The sequence below is a fragment of the Oryza glaberrima genome, chromosome 4 (assembly GCF_000147395.1).
Source record: "Oryza glaberrima chromosome 4, OglaRS2, whole genome shotgun sequence".
Lineage (NCBI taxonomy): Eukaryota > Viridiplantae > Streptophyta > Magnoliopsida > Poales > Poaceae > Oryza > Oryza glaberrima.
In genome coordinates this window covers 20,438,225-20,462,069 of record NC_068329.1, presented here as the reverse complement: position 1 = coordinate 20,462,069, position 23,845 = coordinate 20,438,225, and the positions used below count along the sequence as shown (strand labels likewise).

The 23,845-nt window shown below is 41.2% G+C and overlaps 4 protein-coding genes across 8 annotated transcripts; all 4 read left to right on the top strand.

The window, feature by feature from the left end:
• Positions 1-1,052: 1,052 nt before the first annotated feature.
• LOC127771941 (uncharacterized) lies at positions 1,053-2,506 on the top strand. Of its 3 annotated transcripts, none has more exons than XM_052297892.1 (3): positions 1,053-1,404; positions 1,527-1,605; positions 1,695-2,506. In XM_052297892.1, the coding sequence occupies exons 1-3, from the start codon at positions 1,399-1,401 to the stop codon at positions 2,258-2,260; spliced, it is 651 nt and encodes a 216-aa protein (XP_052153852.1). In that variant the 5' UTR covers positions 1,053-1,398; the 3' UTR covers positions 2,261-2,506. The 3 variants fall into 3 exon arrangements, with proteins under 3 accessions (XP_052153852.1, XP_052153851.1, XP_052153850.1); XM_052297891.1 differs by having other exon boundaries at positions 1,516-1,605; XM_052297890.1 differs by lacking the exon at positions 1,053-1,404 and having other exon boundaries at positions 1,414-1,605.
• A 4,837-nt stretch (positions 2,507-7,343) lies between these two features.
• LOC127771862 (uncharacterized) lies at positions 7,344-8,551 on the top strand. Of its 2 annotated transcripts, XM_052297805.1 has the most exons (3): positions 7,344-7,467; positions 7,576-7,654; positions 7,736-8,551. In XM_052297805.1, the coding sequence occupies exons 1-3, from the start codon at positions 7,447-7,449 to the stop codon at positions 8,341-8,343; spliced, it is 708 nt and encodes a 235-aa protein (XP_052153765.1). In that variant the 5' UTR covers positions 7,344-7,446; the 3' UTR covers positions 8,344-8,551. The 2 variants fall into 2 exon arrangements, with proteins under 2 accessions (XP_052153765.1, XP_052153764.1); XM_052297804.1 differs by lacking the exon at positions 7,344-7,467 and having other exon boundaries at positions 7,482-7,654.
• A 3,414-nt stretch (positions 8,552-11,965) lies between these two features.
• On the top strand, positions 11,966-18,613 carry LOC127770471 (kinesin-like protein KIN-14F). Its single transcript, XM_052296201.1, has 17 exons — positions 11,966-12,122; positions 12,824-12,987; positions 13,114-13,257; positions 13,657-13,989; positions 14,135-14,203; positions 14,390-14,581; positions 14,896-14,977; positions 15,050-15,139; positions 15,214-15,393; positions 15,670-15,776; positions 16,025-16,205; positions 16,407-16,569; positions 16,713-16,966; positions 17,046-17,209; positions 17,294-17,473; positions 17,567-18,141; positions 18,298-18,613. The coding sequence occupies exons 1-17, from the start codon at positions 12,056-12,058 to the stop codon at positions 18,437-18,439; spliced, it is 3,087 nt and encodes a 1,028-aa protein (XP_052152161.1). The 5' UTR covers positions 11,966-12,055; the 3' UTR covers positions 18,440-18,613.
• A 117-nt stretch (positions 18,614-18,730) lies between these two features.
• On the top strand, positions 18,731-23,486 carry LOC127770472 (protection of telomeres protein 1b-like). 2 transcript variants are annotated; one of them, XM_052296203.1, is made up of 10 exons: positions 18,731-19,215; positions 19,787-19,920; positions 20,087-20,270; positions 20,964-21,031; positions 21,106-21,146; positions 21,404-21,682; positions 21,765-21,841; positions 22,399-22,457; positions 22,652-22,807; positions 23,019-23,486. In XM_052296203.1, the coding sequence occupies exons 1-10, from the start codon at positions 19,011-19,013 to the stop codon at positions 23,226-23,228; spliced, it is 1,413 nt and encodes a 470-aa protein (XP_052152163.1). In that variant the 5' UTR covers positions 18,731-19,010; the 3' UTR covers positions 23,229-23,486. The 2 variants fall into 2 exon arrangements, with proteins under 2 accessions (XP_052152163.1, XP_052152162.1); XM_052296202.1 differs by having other exon boundaries at positions 21,106-21,191.
• Positions 23,487-23,845: the final 359 nt, after the last annotated feature.

Below are 23,845 nucleotides of genomic sequence, written 5' to 3'. Positions count from 1 at the left end.
CTTGCTCTTTGCTCCCTTACCCCTCTTTCGCTGACCGATGTCTTCCATGTACAATTTTGGCTACAAGGTGGCTAGGATTGGTGTCATCATTAGCCTCTTTGTCGGGCGATCTCTGGTGCTCCAAAGTGCCGGAGACTAGGGAAAACGTGCCATTGCCACCCCAATATTAGATATAGCATCCCCGGACTCCCTATCGTAAGGGTTTATTGTCTTGGTGGTGGGTAGCACAATGATGATAATGACCGCGCTTCGACAACCATGACCGCGGTTGTGGCTTTGCAACAACAATGACAGTGGCAAAGGCTCAACGATCGTCGCCAAGCCTTTTTTTTTCCTTTTACTTTTTGGTTTTTGTTCTCTATGAGGGACATCACGGTCGATTGAGCAACCAGCAGTGATAGTCTTGACTAACGCTGCCTATTCCGGCCCCATTGGGTTTGTGTGCTAGTAATGCAAGTTATCTAAATCCACGGTTGAACAAACTATGGAAATGATGGCATCATGCATGCCAACACTTACAGTAAATTAAAAGTTGTGATTTGTCCCTGTGAGAAGGAACTGAAATGGAATCAAACAAGGTTGCCTATTAAGGGATCATTCGGAACGACACACGATAGAAAAAAATACACATGATACATATATGCAAAACATATAATTGAAAAGCATTGGAATTTGGTGATATTGAGCATTCGGAATACATGAATATACAAAACGCAGGAATTAGCGTTCACTCTATGCCAGCCATTAACGAAAAAATGAGGTTGGAGTACGTAGATGTTTTGAATCCTAAGAAATTCCTATGTTTTCACATGGTTGTTACAGTATTCCTCCGAAATTCCTACACGTGATTCTAGTGAACTAAATGCATGAAAAGTGAAAAATTCAAAGGAATTGTCAATCCTAATTAAAAAAAATCATATGGAAGCCCTATAAACCGGATGAGCCCTAATTAGTTGAAAAATGGCACAATGTCATGTTTGGCTGTTTTCTGGGACTGTGTGTTGACGAGAAAATCGAACCAAATTTCACTGTTAACAGACTGGGACCCTTAGAATAAGTTTGGACTTCTCTTCAACTCAGGAAGAAAATGTACAGTATTTCTTTCTGATTCCATGCTACCACCAAAACTAGGCTTTCCGTGGTCTAAGTTAGTACAGTACAAAGGACAAATAGCCGTGGCAAGCGCCAACTCGGCCTATATATGTCACTGAGCAAGTGAGCAGTGTGCACTGGTCCTTGCAAGAAGTACAAAACATTCTCGGTACCATGTAAAGTAGAGTACTACTGTACCATTGAAAGGTGGCTGGAAACATTTGTTTACTCTGTCATTGCAGATTAGCAACCAATCCCTTCAATTGGCTCCTAGTAATAAAGCAGTTGTATATTTGCATCACTTCCATGAGGGTATGGGCGACTAAGCTCTGTTACTTTCTAGTAATTTCCATGCATGCTAATGCTACGTGCTGGAATGTCTCGTGTGCTAGCAATGGTTTAATTCGACGGAATTAATAACAGTGATGTTTCAGACCGAGATTCTTATCTGGATTCAGCTGAGCTCGGAGAGATGCCGATCAAAAGCCTTGAAAGTGGCAGCCACGGTCAACGGTAATGTCTTCGATCTTCTTCTTCTTGTTCCCGAGTTTGATCCGATCGTTTCCTTGCAAATGAATGGCACGCATGCGTTGGCCGAGCAGGAGTGCAGTCTGTCACGGTGGCCGGCGAGGAAAGGAACCTGCTGCTGGTGATCGGCGACGGCGTGGTGGACGCCAGCAGGCTGACCAGGAGGCTCAGGAACCACGTCGGCTACGCCGAGATAGTGGAGCTCACCACGTCGTCGTCGACGGCCGTGCCGCCCGTCGACGTAGCCGCCGCCGCAGTCACCGAGGACGCCGTGCGGCCGCGGTACCACGGCCTCGTTGGGGGCGGCGGCGGCTTGCCATGGTTCGCGCGCGTCGGATGCCCCGTCACCGCCCACTCGGTGGTCGCCAGCCACGCCGCGCCGGCGGCGGTGCTGTGGCCGGGCGCCGGCGAGGTCGGCGGCAGCTGGGCGGCCTCGTACTCCGCTCATCCCAGCCCATGCTACCGCTCCTCGCCGTTGGCCGGCGGCTACACGTTGGACGTGGCGCGCAGCCACGCGGCGAACTACTCCCCGTTGATCGAGCGGCACGCCGGCCGCGGCGGCCATTACCCGGCGCATAGCTGCTGCTCCCGCCGCAAGCTTCTTCGCCGTAGCGTGCCAAGCTGCTGCACGATACAATAGTGGCAGCATATGCACGCTCGCTTGGTGATTCGTCCATAGTTGCAGACTTGCAGATCGAACGGTTAGGCTCCTATAGAATATATCCTACGCACCGGAAAATAATTATATGAGACCCTAGGTTTTATATGTAAGACCGGGGTCTAATAAGATTATTTTCTGTATGGCAGCATCGTTCTGGAAAAGTGTTTTCTCTCAAAATAAGTTTTTCCCGTTGCTATGAAAAAGGAAGAGCAAATTTATATTTTCCCTAAATCTTTTTTTTTTTGCTGGGAATATATTCTCTAAATCTTACCATCTCCAAGTATAATATTGTGCCCCCCAACTATATATGGAGAAGCACTATCCGTGTGTGTGGTGCTTTAAAATCGTGGGTGTATAATTCCATCCATCAGATTTAAATCGTGATACTAATAAAAGAACCATAAATACGAGCACACATATTAAGTCGAAAAATATAAATTAAGGCTGTGTTTAGTTTCTGAAATTGTGGAGAAGTTTGGAGAAAGTTGGTAGTTTGAAAAAAAAAGTTAGAAGTTTATGGGAAAACAGAAATATCGGATGCCTACCCTATCGCTGCATCATACATACATATCTGTTTCTTTTCATGTTTTCCTCCTCTCTTTAAATATTTTTTCTTCTAAATTACTTATCCGATCTACGAACCGATCACACCGTTGTATTCGTTGCAATTAAATCTTTACAACAAGATATCATATGATTATATTATGTCAAAAGAAAAACATGTGTTTCAAACGGTTAAAATAAAATGTTTCGTACGTGATAATAATATGTTTCAATGTGCGTCTTCAGTGTGTTTCATAGAATTCCTCAAACTACCTGCTAGTACTCTCTCTCCACCTCATCTATACACACATGCATGCATGTATTTTAGCAAGCTTCAAAATGATTTTTATCTTAAATTATTTATCCAATCCATGATCCAATCACACCATTGTATTCGTTTTAATGAAATCTTTACAACAAGATATCGCATGATTACATTTTGTTAAAAGAAAAACACATGTTTCAATCCGTTAATACTTGTTGTTTCATACGTGACAGCGACATGTTTCAACGTGTATCTTCACCATGTTTTATAAAATATTTAAATGTTTCAGTTGCTGATTTTTTTTGTTTTACCCTATATAACTTAATGTTTCACTTGTTGGTCAACTGCGACATTTGACCATCCGATTTTTTTTAGGGCATCGGACGTCCGATGGGTAGCTTCCTCCAAGTTTATGTGTGTAAAAAAGTTTTGGATGTGATGTGATGTGATGGAAAAGTTAGAAGTTTGGAAAAAGTTTGCTGTGAACTAAACAAAGCCTAAATAAGCAAGTTCTATCACATCTAACCAAACCGAATGTTTTAAGGCCAAGGGAGTATAGTAAGCTGACACCGAACCGTTGGACTGAATCATTATTATAGGCCAGTTCATATGTACAGATCATCCGAACTACAACAAAGATATACGTAACTAGTACTTCCTCTATTTCATTCATTAACATACATACATACATACATATATATATATATGTATATATATATATATATATATATATATATATATATATATATATATATATATATATATCATATGTCATATATATATATATATATATATATATATATATATATATATATATATATATATATATATATATAGACAATACTAGACAGTCTTAGGTGGTGTTTGGATCTTAACTTTATTCTCTATATTTAGACACTAATTTAGAGTATTAAATATAGACTACTTACAAAACTAATTACATAAATTAATGCTAATTTGAGAGACAAATTTTTTAAACCTAATTAATCCATAATTTGAGAATGTTTACTGTAACATCACATAGGCTAATCATGAATTAATTAGGCTCAATAGATTCGTCTCGCAAATTAGTTCAAGATTATAGATAGATTTTATTGATAGTCTACGTTTAATATTTATAATTAGTGTCTAAACATCCGATGTGATAGGGATTTAAAAGTTTTATTCCCATATAAACAGGAGATAGTACTATAGCTGGAGAAAAATGTACCCGCTACAGTAATCCTTTGTATTCGTTAGCGTCCGGTATACTGTAGCTACCATTAATGTTCGTTGTTGCTGTTCTTTTAGGCATGGAGAAAAAAGACAGTGGCCAACAGTTAAAGACGAAAAATGCAAACACATGAGCGCATCAAGAGGTACGTTAGTCTCCTCTAGTCGTCGATCGATCGGATCACGCGCATCGACTTGCCGTGACGTAACACGTACTCTATCCGTTCCAGAAAAAAAAAATCTAATCTTAGCACGGATAAAATATTTTATAGTATATGTCAAGATTTGTTGTACTATTAAGTGTTTTATTCATGTTAAGATTAATTTTATTTGGGACTCGGAGGGAATAGTATGTGCTGAGCAGTGATCACCCGATGCTCATCTCATATATGGATATCGATGTCTGACAGTGAAAGTTCTCATATTCATCCATCTGGGAAAATATGAGGTGGAGGGAACCTGAAAACTAACGTTGGATAAAATGGACGTTTAAAATTCATTCACGTCATCACAAGTAAAAATTTTACTCGCTATAAAATTTTTTACTCATGAATAAATCCGTGAGTACAATTCTTACTCGTGTTGACGTGGATGAATCTTCGATGTCTTTTTTTTATCCAACGGAAGTTTCCAAGTTTACACTACATATGTGATTTCTATCACATATTTTCCCCATATATGGCTCGGCTTATTGGTTTTAGATAGAAAGCGCAAAGGTTTGCAACAAGCACCATGCAACCATAGGTGTTTGAGATAGGGTGTGTTTAGTTAACGTCAAAATTAGAAGTTTGATTGAAATTGGAACGATGTGACGAAAAAGTTGAAAGTTTATGTGTGTAGGAAAGTTTTGATGTGATGAAAAAGTTAAAAGTATGAAAATAAAAATTTAAAACTAAACTTGGCCATAGATGAAAGCAGCCCATGTAAAACAAAAAATTAATTAGAAAATAATCAAGGTTTTAATCATTTCAACTTAAAATAGTGGATCCAATTCATATTTTAGAACAATTTTTATATAGAAAATTTTCACACGAAACGTATCATACCTTTTAGCAGTTTATAAAACGTGCTAATGAAATCCAAGACGGAATATATATGCATCGCCCGTTGTTCCTTCTTTTTCTTCTTTCCTTATATTTTATCTCCACATGTTCCATGTTTTTGTTTCTACGTCGGTTTCTGCTCCGTGATATATATCTGTTCATATGTTGAGGTCTGGCCACAAACGTTGTTTCTGCAATTCTGCTGGCAGTTTTGGTTTCTGTGGTTGTTCTGCTACCGAGTCCTCCAGTCCTACTATAGACGTCGTCGTCCTACTACTGGACCGATGACGTTGTCTATTCACCTAGGAGTATACAATAACCGGCACTACTAGTAAACTGTCACACAGGAGATTAAACTTATTCCATACTCCGTATATTATAACTCCGTATGATAAATGTCGTATCGAGTTAACACATAGTATATGGAGACAACAACTATACGCTACTACTCCTTCTATTTTATATTATAATCGTTTTAATTTTTTTCTAATCAAATTTCTTTCTATTTAGTAAATTTATAATAAAAATCTAGTAATATCTATCACACCAAATAACGTATCATTGAATATATTTGATAGTATGTTTATATTGTGTTAAAAATATTGCTATATTTTTCCATAAACTTAATCAAACTTAAAAATATTTAACTAAGAAAAAGGTTAAAACGACTTGTAATATAAAAGAGGCAATTGTAAATTTACCATTGCTTTGAATCGTTATTGCAAAACTGCCACTAGAAAATTATAAAAATACTACTGAAACTGTCATTCGAGTGGCATTGAAACTGTCATTCGAGTGGCATCCTCGTAAAACTGAAAAACCAGTGACAAATTTGCAAATGCCGCGATATAAAACGGAGCGAGTATTCATCACTCATCAGTAGTGCCGCCATTTTGTTTTCCCGTTGTAAACGCGTTTAAAGTGATGACGCGCTCGTGACAGTGCATCGCTTACGCCAGCCGCAGACGTCCGGCCGGTTTGGTGTTGACCAGTGGACCGTGGCATATATACGATCAGTACCTCTCAAGTCTCAACTGCTCCGAGAGTCTTTCTAATCCAAGCTCGCACGGCGGACTATACCATGTACATACAGATGTCCCGTATTCTTTGGGATGCAGCAAGGACTATGACAGAATACTTTCTTTAGACATGGCTGAGCTTATTATTTTACACACAATTCTAATGCTACAGAAATCCATCTTCCAAAGATAGCCTTAAAATATGGCAAATGGTGGACAACGAACTTTGGTGTTGGGTCTCATCGATTGATCGATGGTCTGATGGAAAATGAGCCAAATGGATTGACTAGCCGTGAACGAGAGCAGGTATCTTGTCCCAGATGTGCTGCTCTGACAAGTGAGTAACGACTGAAACCGCCAGATTAGGAACTGTTTTCTTTCCCTAGTAGCAGCAGCATTGTCTTTCAGGTCAACATATAAATTTCCAACCCCGTGTGATTGTTTCTTGCGTTTCTGGCTATGCACCACTAGTCCACTAGTTCAATTAAGTGCACAATGCAGAAATTTTCTTCTTTGCTCTGCTTGGTGTGCCCTAGTCACTAGTCACTATAACTCACCATACCTTTTTTTTAAATAAATAAATATATATATATATATATATATATATATATATATATATATATATATATATATATATATATATATTTCTTGCTTCTTGCTTTGAAGAAAATGGCGTACGTCACTTGCTTCAGTAGCGTAACATTTTCGGATACTCTAGATAAACTAATCTGCATGGATTGAGATGTGATTTCGACGAATGTACACTCACTACCTGAACTCTGAAGCAACACTTCTTTTTTTTCTGAAGATTTTATAAACCGGCGATTAATTCTTGCCACGAGAGTCTTCGAGCGGTTGTCAGTTTGCTGGTCTGACCAGAATAAAAAGAACAGAAAATAAAAATACTTCTCCTTTGCTCGGGAAATATATATGACTGGTCGCCAGCAGTACACGTCCTGTCCGTATTCTGTGTACACGGTACAGCAACAGCAAAGACGTTTTGTTTCTTCCTCCACTACAGTTACAAGCTATTATTGGCTTGGCTTCTGAAAATTCTTCCAAAAAGTTGAAACAGTATAGAACATGCAAAGACCAACAACCATGGTAAAAAGGCCTCATCTAGCTCCAATTTTCTGCTGCTGTTTTTGTCTGTTTTGAAAGTTATCTGTGATGTGTGTGCTAACACCTGAATTTTTGGTAAAAAATTTTCAGAAGGAGATCATCATCCGGATGAGGCCGGACTCTGACAAATGCCATCACAAGGCACTGAAGGTCGCAGCTGCAGTCAGTGGTACGTACGCAGCTTTCTGAATCTTCAGAAATGCAAAACGTTTTGTTAATTAACACGGCGATCTCGTGAAAAAATGGCCAGGCGTCGAGTCGGTCACGGTGGCCGGCAGGGACAGGGACCTGCTGCTGGTGATCGGCGACGGCGTGGACGAGAGCAAGCTGACCAAGAAGCTGCGGAGGGAGGTCGGGGAGGCCGAGATACTGGAGCTGCGCACGCTGGACGCCGGCGGCTCCCGCGGCGGCGGGGGCGCGGCGTCGCTGCAGCTGATGACGGCGGCCGGCGCCCGCAACGGCAAGGGCGGCGGCGCCGTCGTGTTCGCGCAGTCGTCGCCGTACCACGGCTGGCACGGGCACCCCGCCACTCCCGGGCGGAGCGTGCCCGGTGTGGGGCGCATCATGTACCCGGTGACGACGACGACGACGGCCACCGCGGCGAGCCCCGGCGCCGCGCGGTGGCCGGGCGGCGAGCAGTACAGGTCGTCCTCGCCGCAGGCGGCGCTCTATTACCCCCGCAACCCCCCGAACGCGTACTACTACGGCGGCCTGGGCGTGCGCGACGGCCTCGCCGTGGCGCGAAGCCACCCGGCGAACTACTCGCCGATGGTGGAGCGGCACGACCACGGCGCCGTTGGCCGTGGCGGGCGGCGCCGGAGGGCCGGGAGACGGCCCAGCTGCTGCTCGATCTTGTAGCTCTTCTTATCATTTTTTTTTGTTCGCTCTCTTTTTTTTCTTCACAAATCAGCGCTGCTGTCAAATGTGGTGTGCTCATTTGGTTCAGAAGGTTTGGACTAACCAAAGTTTATCAGATTTTAGGTCTTATTTCAAATTTAAAAGAAAAGGATTAACGTGAGTGTGGTTGGAAATGTTAATTCTACTCCGTGCAAAAGTCCGGCGGCATTCTTACGGGGAGAACACAACATCATCATCATCATCATATGAACGTAGAATGTCTATTCTCTCTGTCGTTGTGCCACATATACAACATTATATTAGCCATTGAATTAAGAAAGGATGGCTTGGATTGATCGAAAGCTAAGAAGCACGAGAAGGATATAGAAGAGTGTGATCGTTTCTCTGGTTCCCAACACATTTTCAGCACACGAAAAATGTAGCTGTCAATTAGCACGTTATTAATTAAGTATTAGCTATTTTTTTAAAAAAAATGGATCAATATAATTTTTTAAACAACTTTCGTATATAAATTTTATAAAAAATACTCATCGTTTAACAGTTTGAAAAGCGTGCACGCGGAACACAAGAGAAACTAAGGAAAAGAGATTGGAAACAAAGAGCAACAAACACAGACACGTGGCAACAATGTGGCGGTGGTACTCACCTGCTCACCATCTCCAAGGAAGAAAGTGGCAGCCTCCTGCTGCTGCACTACTACTGCTGATTTTTTTTCTTCCAACTAACGATAAAAAAACCGCTGCTTTCACCAGCTAATTAACCAGTCTGATGTGGCATCTACACACGTATATTAAAGCTAAAACAATTTAAATTAACCCTTCGTAAATACAACATATTTTAATCGAATTTGACCTTATACTATGTTTGGAAGTGATATATTTCTTTTTTTTTTCTCAAATTTTTTTAATAACTATCTAGATGATATGTAAGCAACGAGAGGACATCCCCTCGAGAATAAAAATTCACATCCCAATATTTAGTTCTAATTTTAATACATAAAAGGACATGTCATGGTCGCGCGAATGCGCGATTTAATTAATTAGCTAGTTGAATTGGTAACTTGAAATCCATTTGGCTACTAACTTAAACTAAAATTGTACTAATTCAAATCTCTCGTACAACTCAAGAAAAAAAGGAAAAGAAAACAAAAAACGCAAACTCCTTTTAAAATGCCGTCAGGTCAAACCGTTCATGTCCGGGGCATGTATTTGTATTCTTGTCGAGAAAGTTAATTCCTAACCTTGCAAAAAAAAAGTCAATTCCAAACCCATCCTAGATGTATTACTTGTCGTGCGATGTGAAGATTATTGACCAAAATATCCGAAGCTTAGAGATGATTTGCAACTAATCTATTTCTGCGGAACGAAACATCGATTTGTATATGTTAGTAACATGGCCAGAAATCTACTCGAAAAAGTTCGCATTTTCCATGGGCTGGGCCTAGACAATTAAAGTCCAGACTGTTAGATCGGGCCGAAACTGTAAAGGTAGTATGACATGGGCCAGGTTTATTGACTAGAGGCCTGCTAAGCTCTGATTTGTTAGCACAGATGAAAGCAAGGGCTGTGTAAAATCAACTCGTCTATTAACAAATTTTCGGATCATGTTGCCCTTTCACAGCAGTAGAACAGGGAGAATAACTGTGTCATTTCCTTTTACGGTAAAAAACACTGCATAAATAGACAATGCACATAGATATAAAGTGAACCTCTCTCTTCATTACAGTGGTAGAGCTAGGAAGATATTTTTGCCTAGGCAAACTTCACTATAACTATTATTTGTATAAAAATTTTATTATCAATCAAAAATATTAAAATTTAATGAAGTTTTCGTCGATGAGTATGGGCGGCTGTCCGGGCTAATCGTGCTATGGTTCCATGTGCCCCGCGCCAGCGCCGCGCGTGTGTGGTTTATGTTCCGGGCTCGACCAATCGGTGGATGGCAGATGGATTATAACTAACCATACCACATTTGTGATCAACTATTTTGTAGCCACACTTACGTCATCATACCCTAATTTAGTAATTTGCCTAAGTTTAGTATAATAAGGTTAGGCATCAACCAAATAGTAGGTGTAGTGCATAAGGTGCAGAAGCTAGATGTGCACATACTTAAGTACATCGCATACAAACCCTCGAGTTCTCCAAAGGAGATGAAGACAATGGCAAATCCTTACTCCCTCCGTTTTAAAATAAGTATACGGATGTGACATATCTGCATGTTTATATTCATAGTAATATCATATGTCACATCGTGTGCTAGGTGAACTTATTCTGGATGGAGTGAGTAATCTAACTTTTTTTTAAAAAAAAAATGTTTCCACGGGTGAATTTTGGGTGCCAAGGAAGTTCACCGTGATGAGTTTCATGCACGCTAACAATTGGAACAGTGGACAACAAGTTCAGCCTGAAGTGCAGGAACCAAAACAGAACTACGCCAAATTCGTACCCTCATTTCAAAATCATGCAATGAGCCAATGTACCAACGGCACGAACGTACGATTACAAAACTACTCTCATCTAAATAATTAAAGGCTGCCACTGCCACGGTCCTGCAACATGCCGGATCTAAACGTATCGAACCGTTTGAACCCCATCCATAAAAACCAGACAATAAAGAAAAGGTTAAAGACAAGCCGAACAACAACAACTCAACAAGCGTTTGAATCTCCTGGGCTCACAGGGGGAAAAAAAAACCTCCAGTACAGTAATTACTCCACCACCCTACTGTGCCCCCCACATGCGCTGGCCCAAATAGCAAATCCATACTACTCTTCCGCACAAAATATAAAATGTATATAGAGGTTTATATATAGGCCATATTTAGTTCACACCAAATTTTCCACAAACTCCCAATTTTCCAGCATATCACATCACATTCAAAACTTTCCTACTCATATAAACTTAAACTTTTTTTTCTAAACTATTAACTTTTCCTAAACTTCTCCATAATTTGAGAAACTAAACACAACCATATGTATTACTCCTATTAGAAAACGTTCCATCGGATTATATTGTTCCATCGGATTATATTTTAAGACTAGCACAACCCATTTCTGAATCATGAGAGCAAGTTTAATAGTATAGTCCACTGCTAAGTGTCTAGGTCCAATTCATTTATAGCCAATCTAATAACCAATTCATAAAATAGTTGTTTCCTATACTATTAGTATATGGTTCTACCTATCATACACACATTACGTCTCGAAGTCCGTGCTGCAGCTGGCTACACATATGTAGCCCACTAATCTTCTCTCTCATATTCTATTTCAATAAAATATGTTTATATAGCTAGCTAATAGTCTGCAATTGTATTTGCTATGAGGCACTCCGATGACCAAATCTTGACACGTGTGACGATCCCGTCGGCCGCCGACGCTGTTGCTGCGCCGGCCTCCCGCAGCGGATGGACGCGTGCACCTCTGCCTATCTTTCCGCGCTCGATGCAGCTCGGTCAACTTCGCGGCTTGCCCCCTGAAGTTTCAAAATATTACTCCTACGAGTTCGGGGGGTGAAACTTGAAAAGCTTTGCCTCGTGGATGCCGCGTGGCCCACGGCCACACCGTCTTCCTCGGGCCCCGGAAGTTTTTCAAATAGAGGGAGCCGTTGCGCTTGCGCAGCAGCCACACGAAGAGAGAAGGGAAGCAGAGCTGCGTGCGATCTGAGTGGGTAGGCGGTGACGTCGGCGAGCTCGCTCGGGAGTCGCGGCGGCGATGGCGGCGGCGGCGGAGGGCGGGAGGCACGATCAGGGGATGGCGCTGCGCAAGGCCGAGGAATCCGGTGAGCAGCTGTTCGTCTCTTCTCCCTCTCCCCGTCTCTCGGGTGTGGCATTTTTCTCGCTCGCGCGATCTGCGCCTTGCAATGCGCGCGTGCTGTGCGAGTCGTGTGCGCGTGTGTGTGTGTGTGTGCTGGCGTCTGGATCATTGGATGGCGTTTGAGGCGAGACGCGGCGGCGCGGGCGGTCACCTCACCTGGTGTACTGTGCTGCCTGCTCTCCGGCGCGCGTGCCGCGTCGGCGGATGCGCGGTGGCAGCGTGCGAGATTTGGGTTGAGATCATTGGTGTGATTTGTTTAGTGCGCTACTTGTTGCAATTAAGGCTCCTGCATATGGTAAGACTCTTGCATGCGCCATGAGTGTGGTTGAAGCATTGAGCATTGACCTGGGTGGTTTGCGTTTGGTTGAAGTTAACTTTGAGATGCATTTAGTAGTACACGCGACATTCTCGTCGGTTTAATCAATAATCAGGAGTTGCATTTGGTCATTTGGTAATCGCGCAAAGCATGGTGGAAAAAGAAATGCAGCTCGAATTCAGGATCCCCAAAATCTCCGCCTCTTCTGTTTCCGATTGACTCAGAATTCAAAAAGTAAATCTGCATCACGGGGGGAGAGACCATGTTCATCTTCTGCACGAATCGCGAGGCAAACTGCCCCTGTTGCCGATGTGGCTTTCCGCTGACTCTGTTGTGATCTGTTGCCGCAGCCGCGCGGAGGTGCGAGGCGGCGCGATGGCTGCGGCAGATGGAGGCGGCGGCGGCGGAGTCCCTGCCGGAGAGGCCGTCGGAGGAGGAGTTCTGCGTGGCGCTGCGCAACGGGCTCGTCCTCTGCAACGTCCTCAACCACGTCAACCCGGGCGCCGTCCCCAAGGTGCGTTGCTTAAGAGTTTAAGACCCAAACAAAAAATCGATCGGATTGGAAGTATTTTTTTTTTTTTGAAATTTGCACCGTATCCGTGGTAGAGTTGGAATCTAACGAGTGCTCGTTTGCGGACAGGTCGTGGAGAATCCCATTGTTGCGGTGCAGTCGTCTGATGTGGCGGCCCAGTCTGCGATTCAGTATTTCGAGAACATGAGGAACTTCCTTGTTGCAGTTAGCGAGATGAATCTCTTGACGTTTGAAGCTTCCGACATAGAGAAGGTACGGTCTTGTAGGAGTATTTCTTCAACTCTGGACTGGTCAACCTTACTAAATGATGACAATTCTGTACTGCCATTATGACTAACCTGGTTAGCTAAATTGCATGGCTTATTTAGAACTGTATTTCATCACCCATTTTGCCAAAAAGCAGGCCAAAGTTCTTCATTTGGAAACTGTGATATTGAGAACTGATGTTTAGTTCACTAACACAAAATTTCAGAACGCACTCAAGTTTATTTTCATGAGAGATTGCATGGATAAAGAAAATATGGCAACTTTAAACCCAGAGAAATTTGCTAGAACAAAGTAGATGGTTGATTATATATTTTAAGCTTATGCCGATCTTACTGTTCACTTTCTTAAACTTCTGAAATCTGAACTATAAATGAACACTTGCAGGGAGGTTCATCAATGAAAGTTGTCGATTGCATACTTTGCCTCAAAGCATACCACGAATGGAAGCTCTCTGGTGGGATTGGCATATGGCGCTATGGTGGCATTGTGAAAATTGCATCAAGTAAGAGGTTGCCTTCATATTCATCCAGGGGAGGAGGTTCAGCTGATCTGAACCAACAAATGCTGGAATTTGTGCACCTTCTGTCTGAAGTCTCCCTTGAGGAATCTAGAGTTGGAGAATCTCAGCATTCACTTTTCCAGCAATTTGTGCTTCGAGTTGTGCGGGCATTCCTTCAGGAATGGGGTGAAGCTGAGGGCTTGCCCTTAGATGATATGGTAGGTAAGTTCTACTTATTATTGTATAATATTCGCTGACCACCTGATTTCTTTAGTGGTGCTCTCACCAAACAAGCTGAGCCTTGACACAAAAGAAGAAAAAAAAATGTGTTAAATTCCTCGCGCTGGTGATTTTTTTTTTCAGGTCCTTGAAACAATACTTGAACAAGCCTGTAAAGAATTCACCATTCTGCTTGCTTCCCATCGAAACCAGGTACTTCATTGTTTGTGAATTACCTAATAGGGTATTTTGTTCAATTTTCAATGGTAGCCCCGCCGCAAGCAATTGCAAAAACTAATAACTATGTCATGATTATTGATCAATTTTGTTCTATGATTCAGTTTTGTGCTGGCTGTGTATTCCTATGGAACTTATTTCTAAACATATCATATGTAACAGGTCAGATCACTTCTAAGGAAGATGATGAAAGATGAAAATGGTGCTCACTCCAAACAGGAATTGATTGAAGTTATTTCGAAGTCTATGAAGGAGAATAGTGAGTGTTTCTTAACCTCACTGCGATTACCTTGTGGTCGCCGCAAACAATTGGATGATGGAGGAGGACTTGAACACCAACAAGAAGAGCTGGAGGTAGAAAGTTCTGTTCAAGAATTATGCTGTTGAGGTTATTTCTTGGAATGTCTACAGAAAGCCCAACAATATTATTATTTCATTATAGCATAGACTATATGACATCACTGTCAGTCCGCATGTTGTGTTTTGTAACAACTAGCAATTGTATGCTTTTCTTGTCAGGAACCTTTCTCTAACAAGTATTAACGAAACAATGAACCAAAATAACACTTTTGACACTCCTCTCATGAAGACGTTGGTAATACTTTTAACAAGTATTACTGTGTACTTGTACTGACTATGATTATTCTGTTCAAATTTGAAATGTGCAGAAGCTAAAAGTGTCTTTCAACGAGATGAAGCTTCAAGTTGAATCAACTCGATCTCAGTGGGAGGAAGACTTGAGGAGGCTAGGTGAGTAATGGATTCAGAAATGTTTTAGAACATTTTGTCCTTTGATCGCTAAACATTTGCTTAATATTGCAGAAAGTTATTTTGAGGCTCATAATCACAATGCTTACCACAAGTTACTCGAGGAAAATCGTAAGCTGTACAATCAAGTTCAAGATCTTAAAGGTAATATGCGAATAAATTAACTTCATTTCACTAACAGTGAGATATTTGTACTGATAAATTGAAACATCTTTTAGGTAGCATTCGTGTATATTGTAGAGTGAAACCTTTCCTGAAAATGCAAACTGATCAAAGATCTACCGTTGATCATATTGGGGAGAATGGTGAGATAATGATTGTGAACCCTCAAAAGCAAGGAAAGGAAGGGCGGAAGATGTTCTCATTCAACAAAATATTCGGGCCTAATGCTTCACAATGTACATCATCGACATTTCTCATTTTTTTTTTCATTTCTCATTTACTGCAAATTAATTGCATTCCATCTTGTAGTTTCTAATTGAGTGATGACTTACAAGATAGTTATGCATTTATCCCAAAAGTTAGACAGTTCATTGAAAATATGACTATTTAGTTGAGTAATGCATGATAAAAATTGCATACGGTTTCATAAGAAAAGAATGGTGCATATTTTGGAGGGCTGGCTGATATTTATTTTGAGAGTTATAGTTTGACTTTTTTTTTCTTTGTAACAGCTGAGGTTTTTGCTGATACACAGCCATTGATCAGATCTGTGATGGATGGGTACAATGTATGCATATTTGCATACGGTCAAACAGGATCTGGAAAAACATATACCATGGTAATTCTTTGCAAGTAAATGTACTAAAGTTTCAATAATTACTTTTGTGAAAAATTCTCAAATCAATGAATCCAATACTATAAAAAAAATAAAGAAATTTACTGCTAGGAACAATAATAAAAACAGATGCTCTTTTGTATGCTACTTGTCTGCATTAAGCTTCAATCTATTTGTATTTTTCTCTCTTTATGATGTTGTAACATATCTTTGTTGTGTTGTAACATATCTTTGTTGCATATATTACTCAGAGCGGTCCAGATATTACAACAGAGGAAACCTGGGGCGTGAACTACCGGTCACTTAATGATCTATTTGCTATTTCGCAAAATAGAGCAGATACTACCACATATGATGTGAAAGTTCAGATGATCGAAATATACAATGAGCAAGTGAGAGATCTATTGATGGTTGACGGTGCAAACAAAAGATATCCTTTTGGTTGCAAAAGTTATTTTTTCTCAAGTTGCCGATTGAAAACATTGTTTCAAATAAAGATGTTTCCTCTATGAAGTTACTTGCAAAAATCTTCTATATGTTTTCACATGAAATAAATTATCTTTTATTGCTCTCAGCATCAAAAAATTGTTTAACAATATTTCCTTCCGGGGTTGTTCTTAACCATGAACACATTAGAGATACGAAACAGTTCTCATGTAAATGGACTGAACATCCCAGATGCAAATTTAGTTCCAGTGAAGTGTGCACAGGACGTTTTGGATTTGATGAGAGTTGGCCACAGGAACAGGGCAGTTGGGTCTACTGCTCTTAATGAACGAAGTAGTCGCTCACACAGGTATCCCAAAACTAATGCAAAAAACGACTTCCTCTCAGAATGTCCCTTCTCCCTAGTATAATATCTTTGCATAATATTTTTCTTTCATCGTCTGAGCAACAGGCATACTCACTACATACTGTAATTTTGTTGCTCTTCTGTAGTGTGTTGACAGTTCATGTTCAAGGCAAGGAGATAGCTTCGGGGTCAACTCTAAGAGGATGCCTTCATCTTGTGGATCTTGCGGGAAGTGAACGGGTGGATAAGTCCGAGGCCGCTGGAGAAAGATTAAACGAAGCAAAACATATAAACAAATCACTGTCCGCACTTGGTGATGTTATAGCTGCACTTGCCCAAAAGAGCTCCCACGTCCCATACCGAAATAGCAAGCTAACACAAGTGCTACAAGATGCCTTAGGTATACAGAATCTCTTAAGAGCCTGGATGTGTTTCATCAAGAATGCCAGCTGATTATGTTTTCTTGTCTTGTGATGTAGGTGGTCAGGCGAAGACATTGATGTTTGTCCACATGAATCCTGAAGCAGATGCTTTTGGTGAAACAATGAGTACCCTCAAGTTTGCAGAGCGTGTAGCCACCGTAGAACTTGGTGCAGCTCATGCTAATAAGGAAGTTGGGCAGGTCAAAGATCTGAAGGAAGAGGTATGATATTGTGTTGTTTTAAATGTTACACGATCATCATCGGAACTTTGTTTCTGTAACTCATGGTGTGTAATTGTCTATCAGATTTCTAAATTGAAATTGGCATTAGACGACAAGGAACGTGAAGCATCAAAGCTAAGAGATATCGCGAACCGTGTGGCCTCTGAAAAGAGAAATGCAAGAACGAGGTCACCTCTAACCACCACCTTGTCCTCGAAACCTGAAGCTGGTCAGGATTCCAGTGTAGACACTTGTACAAGCGAGGTACTACATACTAGAAGCAGTTTCTTGCAAGTTACATTACAGTATACAAAAGATTACTAATTTGAACATATGTCTACCTTGTTCCATTTGCAGATCAGAAGCTCATCATCTGGAAAGCAGAGAAGGTTCCGCTCTCCATTGTCAGTGAGAGAACTGGACGAGAAGTCACCTGTCATCAACCGGGAGTTATACTTGAGTGCCAAGTTCAAGACTCCATCTCCTCCAGTAAGAAGTTCATTGTCTGCCGAGAGAGTTGGCATTGCCAAAAGCGTGGAGAGGTCTGAAAACATCGACTGCACACCAGTATCAAGGATTGAAGTGCCCCCAAAAGTACAGCACAGTAGCTCTAGGAAGACCCCTTCATCCGTCCTGACGGCTCAAAGCTTACGGAAATTCCGAGACTCCGAAGAAAATAGAAGCGCAAAGCCATCGGTCCGAGAAAGCATGACAAAAACCAGGCTCGACAGTGCAACAAAGCCGCCTCAGAAAGAAGAGCAAACTGCAAACAAGAACACAGGTACTAGAGTGAGGTCAGAAGCCAAGATCCCCAGGAACATATCTGACATAGAAAACGAGTTTGCAAACAGTGAGCCCACCTTCCATTCCAACCGAAAGGCATGGAAGCTCCCACCACAGTCCACAAGACAGTCGCAGAGCATTGATCTTAGGTACTAAGATTCTTCACTGGTAACAACATGACATGTTTTCCAGTTTTCCTGTTGCATACAAATGCATCTGTAGATGTCTCTCTCTCTTTTTTTTTGTGAGTTCGCTTACAAAGATGTCTCTCTTTTTTTTTTGGTTTGGGTTGTCACTTTTGGCAGAGCCTCTGTCCGGGAGATGGAACCTCTGACTGAAGGGAAGCCTCGCCGGAGCAAGGCGCCCCACGGTGATAGAACCAACGTCCCCTTACCGGAGACCCGGCGCAGCGTCTCTCTGCCCCGCGGGAAGATGGCTCTCGTGTGAAAAATCTAGTTTTTTCGTCAGGCGAATTTCATTGTACCCTGTGATCCGGCTATATCTGTAGGTCTTCTACGGCTGGGTAGACGAACCTGAGAGGAACACAATCATTCATTGGTTTGTTCTTTTTTTTTTTCCTTTCATTTTTGAAGTTCGTGTGTCTGTTTCGTACGAACCTCACGCCCTTTTGTACAATGTAAATGTAGCAATTGCCATTATTATATCTCATTTTCAGTGGCGATTGCCTTATTGGAAGCTGAAAGCCTGAAACCACTAGCACTTTGTATCAGTATCACCGTTCGTGCAGATGTTCGGAGTTCTAACAAATGATTTGCTCCTGGTCTTTGCTACTGCAGTGCAGCAGACTACAAGGCTTGAAAAGCTAGTTTGGTTTTACAAATTTTGCTATCGATTTTATATTTTCAGCGAAAAGAGAGAGAGTTTGTTTTTTTTTTCGAGGAAAAAAGAACTGTTTACCCCCGAATGAGCTTTTGCAGTTGCAGCCTTGCACCTCCCTCCCATTAACTTGTCCTCGCTCACCAAGGTGCCCACGTCGCTGCGCGCACAAATTCGGGCCATGGAGGAGGCAGCGGCGCCGGAGCGGAAGCGGCCGCGCGACGGCGACGTGGGTCCATCGACGGCGGCTGCGGCGGCGGCGGCATCCGGGGAGGCGCAGTACGTGTACCTGCCCATCGCCGACGCGCTGAAGGCCCCCGGGGCCCGGGTCTGCCTCTTCGCCGCCGTCTCCGAGATCGGCGCGGCCGTCCGCAGCCGCGGCACCGGTGAGCCTCCTTCTCGCCCGCACTTTCGAGTCCCCCCCCCCCCCCCCCCTGAGAGCAGGGTTTAGGGTTTTGGTCGCTATAGCGGATTTGGAGCTGTTTGGGGTTGCTACTGGACTAATAATTTTCAGTGCTCAAATGTGCTCGGTCACGGTGGGGGAGATTAGGTCGAGTTTCCGCACCCGATTCGCGAGCTGTTCTGATTGTAAATGCTAGGGAAAGAGGAAGATGTGGGGTTTTAGGTGTAGGCCTATAGCCATGCCGAAGTTCTGAACACTGAACAGAACAGGGTCATTTTTGGGGGATTTTTGCTGTTAATTGGATGAAGAAGCAAACCTGGTGAGTTCTAATGGCTGTATCTGAAATCGCCAATTATAGATGAGCTTACCATGTTCCACCTTGGAGGAGTTTCTTTGGTTGGTTATTGAGCTCAATTGTGATTATATTCTTATCCATTTGCTATTGCAGAAATGCCTGTATGACAGGTTTAACAATTTTTGTTTTTTGTTGATTCTTTTGTGATTATACCTGCAATTGACGTCGTGCTACTTATCCATGGCTATCATTTGTGCAGATTTCACTCTTACGTTGAGGATTGTGGATCACTCACGTGCATCTGCAATCTCTGTGACCTTCTTTGCTGATAACACTGCATTACTGCCCTGTGTTAGGTCAAGTGGAGATGTGATCAGTCTCCATAATGTTGTGGTACGACTGAAACTAAACACTCTACTGAAATGTACTATTTGTTACATTCCATGGAATCTTTATATTATGTCTTTGAAATTACGGTGAATTATCGTGTGACGGTCCTCACATTTTCTAACTCGGAATTGTATTTGCATACTTTTCTTCAATGTCTTCCATTCTGCAGATAACAATGCACCATGGCGAATTCTTTGTCACATATAACAAAAGGTTTTCTTCATTTGCGCTATTTGAAGGGAAAGTATCTACGGGATGCATACCATATCAGCATTCTATGAAATACCATGGCAGCAAACATGACAGTGAATTTTTGACTCACTTGAGAATGTGGCTTGTATATAATCCTCCAGGCGAGTATGTGACTGCTAGTTGAAAAATTATTGTTGCTCATTTTTCTCTTGTCCACTCATAAGCTATATGGATGATATGTCTTGTGAAGTTGTGATACTCCAAAACTTTGCACATCTACGAATATTATAAGGAACAACATGCCTAGAAGCTCCTAACCCACATGAGCATATGTTGTTATCAATTCCTGATTTTACCAGTTGCTGTGAACATACATCGATATATGACTCATATACAATCATTAGTATACAATCGATAACATACTCTCCTTTACCCAAAAGTTAAGCATTATTACATAAACACGTGTACAATAGAACACCCATTCTTTTCTTTACAACCTTAGGACAGGATGCCTAGGTTTCGGTCAAATAAAATAAAAGCCTTCAAATTGGTTGTCAGCTCTACATTTCTTTCTATTTTTTTTTAATTTTTGGTTGTCAGCTCTTTAGCATTATCATGTTTTATTGACTGCCTGTCCTAGCAGTACCTGTTGAGTATATGATTCACCTACTTTTGGATACTCGTCCGTCTATTATAATGTGGCTTATGCTCAACAGCATCTACTGATTTACGTCTATGTATTTTGCACAAAATGCAGATTACCGAAATATTTATATCTTCACTGCTGAATACATGCACTACAAATATCTGTTGCAACACTCTTTCTTTTTCTAACAAGCTATTTTGCTCTCTAGGTCTGAAAGATCTTGAACTGCAGTTAAGGAGTATAAAATCCGATTCTACTTTTGATCTAGTATGCAAGGTTAGCTCTATATGAAGTTACATAATATTCAACAGTTATTTGAATAGAGGAAATCTGATGTTCCTTTTTGTTAGGTTCTAGATGTTCATGAAGCTTCCAATGGCGTATGGATTTTGTATGTTTGGGATGGAACTGATACACCTGTGACCGAGTTCCCGACGTAAAAATTAGACATTGGTGTCACTGTTTAATTTTTAATTCAGAAATAACTTAAAATTAATTCTGCAAAATAGGATGGTGTTGGTGCTTATAACATTGTGTTGAAGTAAATTGTGCCTCTGCCATTTCTTTCATAACGTATGGCATAATATGATAATAACAGTTCATTTTTAACTAAATTGCGCCTATGTTGTTTGGCTTGGTTGAATGCAGCTTGGACAATGAATCAGTTTCTCCACCCCCTCTACATCTTGAAGGAGCACCTCTGCCAAGGGAGGTTTTGTGCACATTGCCTTGTGTTGGGAGTGTGCTGAGGGTTTTCTCAAACAGGTTTTTCAAGGAAATGCTACACTTGCAAAAGGGTATTTATTGGGCCAGGTTCTGTAATATGACGTGCAAGCAGCAGTTTGGCATGTGGAAAGGGATTCTGCTGCCTTCTAGCAGAGTCCGCCTTTTATCAAATGAAGATGGCAGCGTTGCTGATCGTCTGAAGTAATCTTCTGTTTTCTCATGAATGCTGATTGCCATATGAAACTTGTTTCTAAGTATTAACCAAGTGCATTAATTATTACAGGCTATTCGACAGTCGCATTGCCACCCAAATTCATCGTCAGCCAATGGCAAGCCTCCCCAATGCTTCTGATATTGCTGGTATGGACAATTGAGCTTAACTTTTTAGTCAGTCTTGCATGATTGCTCTGAGCTTATTTTGTTACATGGTGTGAAGTTCTCCGATGCATGTGCTGGTTGTTATCCTTCTAATTGTTTGCAAGGTTCTAGTATCTTCTGTGCAGGTGCTTTGAATGCTATGCTTTTCTCTTCCATTGACTAAACTTCTGTTCACTGGTTAATTGAATTGCATAAGAACAAAAGACCATGCCAATTTCTCTCATCTTTCTTTTTTTTTTAATGCACTACCTTTTCACAGATGGTGATATCTGTCTGCTATTTCTGTTTCATCTTACTATACTTCTTGTTCAGTGGCTAATTGCTTAAGAACAAAAATTCTAGCCTACTAAGTCCGGCCTTGCCATTTCCCACTCCAGAGAGAGAAAAATCGTTTTTTTTTTCATGTGCTACCATTACGAATGGTGATCTTTTTGTTGTCTTGCATTTTTGCCCTGATTCATGCTGATTAATGCACTTCTGTTACCACCATCTGTTGTTCCCAAACTTGCCATTTGATGTTAACTCATCAATTCTGTCAGATGTAGAATACGAGAGAGCAGGTTACACAACATTGATGGAGTCGCTCACCCATGGAGAGGTAATACTCTTTTCCCAACTGTTCTGTTGTTTAATTCGTGGTGCTAGTCCCCCCCTGATGCTACCCCAATAACGAGATTCCTCTGTAGGTGTCATGAGAATTTTTCCCTTATGAGTACATTCTACTGTTTTCACCAGTGGTGGTGTTCTGAATTCTGTCTAAAAACCAGCATCTATATCTCCTTTTTTTGCCAGGTGACGCACAAATTCAAAACCTTGGTTCGAGTTGTTGCAGCATATCCACGTGGAGCTAGTCATCTTTGTTCACTATTGGCTGGCAATTGTTGTCTAAGGTTGACTCTTGAGGATCCTACGGCAAGAATTCATGCGTACATCCACAAGGACGATGGGGTAATATACTGCATGTTACCAAACCACCTCTGTGCTAAGTACATACAAATTCTCTGTCAGTGTCTACTATAATCAGTAGTAATAAAACAAAATAAAACAAAAACTTGTATCTGTAAAGAAATCTACATGTGGTAATAGTCTACGGGTGCCTGAAAGTCGCTTACATCCACTGAAACTTGATATACCCTTTCTTCAACTTAATCCATGGCAGGCCAAATTTTTTGGTGGTTTCCTGACGGCAGAAGCTGTGATCAGAAAGATGAACAAGCTTCTGGGTATCCCAGAAGACACCGAGGAAGGTGCTCCATCGAATAGGAACCCACCTTGGATATGGTGTTGCTTGAAGTCTTACCGTCTGGACAAGAACGATCCCTGGGGAAGCAGAAGGTATCGGATTTTTGGCACAGAGATCAGGGATTGAATAGGGGAGAAAGATTTGGAGCAACTTGGAAATTACTGTGTACAGTGGCATTTGCTTGTGGTACAGACACGCAAATTGACTGAGTTGTAACAGCTAGGTGACAGCCTTTCGGTTGGTGCTACTACCTACAATGTTACTGTGATGCTGTTAGCATTTGGTAATGCCAGATGATTTATTTTAGTTTAATCAAATGAATTATATGTATCACATAACACTTTTAATTGATTTTATTAAAATTATCAACTGGCATAAACAGAATTTCCTCTCTCCCAATCTGGAACCCTAATAGAACAACTCTTTCAGGAATTTGAAAAGAATAGTAGCAGCAATTCAGTACTCTTCTTAACTTAAAATATACTACCTCTGTTTTATACTCCCTCCATCCCTAAATGTTTGACGCCGTTGACTTTTTTAAACATGTTTAACCATTCGTCTTATTCAAAAAATTTAAGTAATTATTAATTCTTTTTCTATCATTCGATTAATTGTTAAATATACTTTTATGTATAATATAGTTTTACATATTTCACAAAATTTTTTGAATAAGACGAATGGTCAAACATGTTTTAAAAAGTCAATGGCGTCAAACATTTAGGGAATGAGGGAGTATTATTTAA

Bases quoted from the DNA above. Each gene is read 5' to 3' on its own strand.
- LOC127771941 (XM_052297891.1), top strand. From the start codon at position 1,518: ATGTTTCAGACCGAGATTCTTATCTGGATTCAGCTGAGCTCGGAGAGA. The intron at 1,606-1,694 runs GTAATGTCTTCG...TTGGCCGAGCAG, and splicing joins AGTGGCAGCCACGGTCAACG to GAGTGCAGTCTGTCACGGTG.
- LOC127771862 (XM_052297804.1), top strand. From the start codon at position 7,534: ATGTGTGTGCTAACACCTGAATTTTTGGTAAAAAATTTTCAGAAGGAG. The intron at 7,655-7,735 runs GTACGTACGCAG...AAAAATGGCCAG, and splicing joins GGTCGCAGCTGCAGTCAGTG to GCGTCGAGTCGGTCACGGTG.
- LOC127770471 (XM_052296201.1), top strand. From the start codon at position 12,056: ATGGCGGCGGCGGCGGAGGGCGGGAGGCACGATCAGGGGATGGCGCTG. The intron at 12,123-12,823 runs GTGAGCAGCTGT...CTGTTGCCGCAG, and splicing joins GCGCAAGGCCGAGGAATCCG to CCGCGCGGAGGTGCGAGGCG. The intron at 16,206-16,406 runs ATCCTTTTGGTT...CCATGAACACAT, and splicing joins TGACGGTGCAAACAAAAGAT to TAGAGATACGAAACAGTTCT.
- LOC127770472 (XM_052296202.1), top strand. From the start codon at position 19,011: ATGGAGGAGGCAGCGGCGCCGGAGCGGAAGCGGCCGCGCGACGGCGAC. The intron at 20,271-20,963 runs GCGAGTATGTGA...TTTGCTCTCTAG, and splicing joins GCTTGTATATAATCCTCCAG to GTCTGAAAGATCTTGAACTG. The intron at 21,842-22,398 runs GTATGGACAATT...CAATTCTGTCAG, and splicing joins CAATGCTTCTGATATTGCTG to ATGTAGAATACGAGAGAGCA.